Raw genomic sequence first — 5,319 nt, forward strand, 5'->3', positions numbered from 1 at the left:
AAAAAAAAAAAGGAACTTTTTGGAAATGTTATTAATTTTCAAATATGCACGAACTTTTTTAGTTCATCCTAATATAACAAAAGAGAAAGATGGATGATGATGGAATGAATTGAATGAATGAAAAATTAGCACGTTCCTGTCTGTAGGACACGAGGTAGGAATTCAACAAAGAAATAAGATACAAGGAAGAAGTGTCGAAAAAAAAGAAAGAGAGAGAGAGAGAGAGAGAGAGAGAGAGAGAGAGAATCACCCCTCTTATACCTGCTATAACCTGTAACATTCTTCGAAGTATTATAAACCCCAGTATAGTATGTGGGTGAATATACACGTTAGATCTTTTTTAGGTATGAAAAATTCAACAAAGACGAATATAACGAGACGAACAAGTTGGAAGATTTGTTCTTTCTATCCACATTCTGTTTATTCTTCTCTTCTTTCATTTTGTATTTTATTTTTTATTTTCTTTTTTTTTTTATTTTTTTATTACTTTTTTTTTTTTAATCTTAAACAAGCCTAAGTTTCTTTGGACCGTCTGGAACGCTGACGAAACCGTTGAGAGTGATGCACTCTAAACATTTGATTTTTTGTTTACCTTTGAATAAAAAAGAATCCACATTATTTTACAAATTTACATAACATATACGAACTGATTTTAAATGTGTAGTACGGTTATGGATCACGCGTATGCGTAAAAATATGTGTTTTTTTTGTTGTTCAAAATAAATGAACGATATTTCAGTTTAAATCAATTTTTTTTTTTCATCAAATTCTGTTTCGCACGCGAATGAGTATAAAAATTAATTTTGATAAATGATTAATATAGTTCGTTACTTATACGTAATAATAATTTTATTTATTTATCAAGCACAAATGTGGGTAACATTAAGAATATATTTCACGATTAAAAATTATTAATAAGATTGTAGAGGAATGTGTAATCGAATCAGAGACATCATTTGTTTTGTTACAAATAACAAATGGAATTTAGGTTAATTCTAAATAGTTCCGGGATTGATGAAAATAAATGGAAATTCTTTTAATTCGTGATGGATGTGTCCATAAAGGCTAGTGGTAATCAAATTTCTCAGATTAAGTTAGAGGAGGAGGAGGAGGAGGAGGAGGAGGAGGAGGAGGAGGAGGAAGATGAGGAAGAGGTTTACGAGTTACGTAATCTTCGTGAGGCTGCCAAAATCGCGAGCATTTATCATAGAACCGATCGTAAATTCCAAAGGAATAGGAAACTTTCTCACATTGTACACGCCGCTTTGAATTTCATGCAATTTGTAAGACATCACCACGCATATAGATGCATAAATATACATATATAAACGTAATAATAATAATAATAATTTATATTACAATATATACAAAATATTTTAACTTTCTTTTTTTTCTCTCTCTCAACACGCGAGATTTTACTTTTTTATTTCATAATATTTATATAGATTTAATTAAATCGTTATGCACATAAAATAAAAATAAATTTTACATTTTAATTGCGATAGTTTTATTTACAAAATATAATGAATATCACACAAAACTAAATTAATTATTTTTTTTTTATAACATTGCGATTAATAAATTTCTACGTAACTTGATCCTTAAAATTGTAATCAAGTTAAAAGTATAACTCGTATATCAAAGAGAGTAATAAACAATAAAAATAATAATGAAAAAAAGAAATTAAAATATAGAAACATATCGTTTTGGATTACGTCATGGATGCACGAACTTTGAAAAAGATCCTCGGACATACTCGGAACATTCGACGCATCGAGATTACCACTTCTGGGTCATATTTATGCATATATATGCGTAATACGTATATGAATAATATATGAAAAATGTGTATGTATATATGCGTATATATTATGTCGTATAACAACTCGCTTTACTCGGTTCGTAACGACTAGCTTGACGCAAAGAAAACGCGGAAGCGAGTTGACCTGATTTCGAGAGGAACGAACGAATGAACGTAAGTGTGTGTAAAAGTATAATACTACACACATACACACATACACAAATATATATATATATATAATATATTACATATATTATATATGTATAGGAATGAAGGTGAATCAGAAAACTCGCACGTAATTCTTTTTTCACGATTTTATGTAATCCGAAACACAATTCGTTGTGCGACAAACGCATATACACGCATTCTAACCGAACAACGAATTAATCATCTCCATTTCGATTTTAATCATTTAAGGAAGACAGACCTCTTTCTTACATTTATTTTTATTATTTAATATCATAGGTATCGAGTGTTAAGCGTGAATGCATCCTCAGAGAATGCACTTTTATTTTGGCCTCGTGGCCTACTTTTTTTTAATCGTTCTAATTTGTAAATACTGATTCAATAACAAAAAAAAATTTACCTTTTTAATCTCTCTTAATGTTTTTTTGTCTTTTTCTTTCTTTTTTTTTTTTTTCTTTATACAGCTTCTACTATTAATTACCGAGATATTTAATCGCGTTCATCGTCGTCATCGTGAAATTAAAGAAAATTTGCCGATTATCTTATTCGGGGAAAGGAATATTATCTTTTTTTTATATCCAATTTGTATGCTGATCAGTTTGATTCTTGCGGTTCTTTGGTTAATGAAGAAATTCTTACCGAAAAGACCTTTAATTGTGAGTACTATTTTACTTTTTCTTTTCGATCAATTAAATTTTATTAATTCTAACGAACGATAAAACGAGAAACGATTTTCATTTTCATTTTAATGATAAAATCGTTGTTGAAGGCACTTATAGGATGTATTTTTGGTGCAATTTCAATGCTATCAGCTGGTATCATGGAAATGAAACAAGTAGACTGGTATATTAATCTTCATGAGATCAATGATGATCATTCAATATTTGTTCATAATATTTCCATGTGTATATTGTCGATTTTTATTATGACTTTTTATTTGATACACCTTTGGATCCTTTTCGACGTATGGCAATGGGTTAATATGAATTTCTAATTAATACAAAAATGATAATGAAGTATACTAATTTCATGACGTGTGTAAAAATGATGTTGCTCGTAAAATATAATAATTAAAATTAGATTTGTATTAATAAAGTTTCATTAATACAATTCTAATGTAAAAACACGCTATAAAATGTTTATTGGAAATTTTTTTTTAGATGAAAAAATTTGGAAGATCATCGGACAGTAGCGAATCTGAACATAGTTCGTATTTGAGTACGAATAGCGAGATAATCGAAGATTCTTCTAAATCATTTAATAAAATAGAACAACCAGGAAAATTAGATCCCATTCCTGCATTGAACAAACTTATCACCAAAACTCCGATCGATTATACGGTTAATATTTATTATAATATGAATATACATTTTCTCAGAATTATAACATTGTTAATTTCTTAATATTTTTTAGTTACTCGATGAAGAAACCGTTATTTTATATTGCTGTTGCGTTGATTGTTATAATTATATCAAGGATAATCGTAAAATGAAGCCTAAACATGAATTCCAAGTGATTCACGTATTATAAAAATAATCAGTAATTTCCGTGTTGGTCAACAGTTAATATTTTATCGAAGAATGGTCCTGTAGGAATAAAAAATCACAGGATCTTACTTTTCGAAGATAAGTTATTCGGTGAATAAGGATGAAATCTGTATCGTTGGTTGGCAAAAAAGATTACTGTATGAAATATATTTAAGAAGATAAAAGCGAGACCTAGTTTGTTGTTTCTGATCGATAAAACAAAACTAATTTTACTTGCGAATTTTCTTTTTCTTTTTTATTTATCAATCCAAATTTTTAAAAAATCATAATTCTATAATATGTGTATGTTTGTTTTTTTTTTTTTAATAATTAAAACATTTCCATCTATGCGTTATATGTAAAATCTAATAAATATCAAACATCAATTTTTTTTAATGTTACATATTTTATCATATTTCCTAAGATGATCATTTTTTAAATAAATTTGCTAAAACGCGAGAAAACAAAGAATGGGATGGGGGAGGAAAAGTAGTTTCCTCTAACCATGGGTATCAACTTTTCGTCTCGATATCGTATTACCTCTAAACCATTTTCTGCACTTATTCCGATGACACGATGAAAGTACTTGGAAGACAAAAAAAAAAAAAAAAAAAAAAGAAAAAGGGGAAAAAAAAAATAAAAAGAAAAAGTTGGCCCTTTTCATCTCGGCTTCCGGTAACGTCGTAACGATCCTTGTCGTGTTCTATCCTAAGAAATAAAGATAAAAGAAGAAGAAGAAGAAGAACAACAAAAAAAAAAAAAAAAAAAGGGGAAAACTAAGGGAGACTAAGTTTAGGATGAAAAATAAGAAAAACAGGAAGAAGAAGAAGAAGAAGCAGGTAGGAAAAAGAAGAAGCGAGAAAGATGAAAGTTACTGCGTGAGAAACAAACTGGCAGGACAAAACTGCAAAACCCCCTTATAAATATTTATGGTGGTACCACCTTGAAATCCTTCCTCAAACCCTACCCACCACCCTTGACGACCCTAACACTACATATCCGCATCTCAGTTTGAAAATACCGTGTTGTCACGTTCCCTTTCGGTCGGTAACACAGATCGCATTGTAATGTCCTGTTTTACCGAATCGTAGTATCCGGATACTGAACGAGAATCCCCGAATAATCCTCGTGTTCGAGGGTTGTTTTCCCTTCTTCGTTCTGGGGGTGCACGTGCTACGCAGAAATATTGGGAATACGTGTTGTAAGAAGAAGAAAAAAAAGAATACACTTCCTTTTGCGAGGAAGATTGCATCACAAATTTTGAAACCTCAAATCTGTTTTGAAAGGGAAACCTATGGGGTTGGGAGATAAGGAAAGAAGAAAGGAAGAAAGGAAGGAAGGAAGAAAGGAAGGAAGGAAGAAAAGAAATACAAATTTGTCTTTTAACAGTGATTGTAAATTACAATAAGATAATATTTTGTTAATAAAATTGACGATTCAAATGTATTATCTTTTCTGAAGTAGTATTTTCGAGGAGAGTACAAATTATTTTTACAAATATTTTGTCGACGTACGAAAACAAAATTCTCTACTTGTAAAATAATTGCATTTTTTGTTTGTCCTTGTTCTCTACTTTTCTTCTTTTTTTTTTTTTGTCTTTTTTGTAGCAACAACAACAACAACAACAACGAAAGCAATTATCACAGAGTGAGAAAATTCGATAAAACGTTAAATGGTTTTGTATTCTCAATAGAGAAAGGTAGAGTGTAAGGGTTTTCATCGAAAAGTAGGAGAGTAGACAGGTGATTGAAACAGTGTGCCAAAGGTGCAAATTTAAAGCGACCAACGCGATTAGCTGACCTTCTG

At 30.0% G+C, this 5,319-nt stretch overlaps 1 protein-coding gene across 1 annotated transcript; it reads left to right on the forward strand.

Annotated features, from left to right (window-relative positions):
• Window positions 1-1,136: 1,136 nt before the first annotated feature.
• On the forward strand, window positions 1,137-3,517 carry LOC106790506 (the record flags this gene model as incomplete). The annotated part of the gene is made up of 5 exons (XM_014755462.1): window positions 1,137-1,283; window positions 2,452-2,643; window positions 2,757-2,963; window positions 3,148-3,327; window positions 3,401-3,517. Coding segments are annotated over 5 exons (843 nt in total), but the record flags the coding sequence as incomplete, so codon positions are not given.
• Between the last annotated feature and the right edge of the window lie 1,802 nt (window positions 3,518-5,319).

This window comes from Polistes canadensis, unplaced genomic scaffold (genome assembly GCF_001313835.1).
Source record: "Polistes canadensis isolate GaletaPanama2010 unplaced genomic scaffold, ASM131383v1 scaffold_243, whole genome shotgun sequence".
In the NCBI taxonomy this organism is placed as follows: domain Eukaryota; kingdom Metazoa; phylum Arthropoda; class Insecta; order Hymenoptera; family Vespidae; genus Polistes; species Polistes canadensis.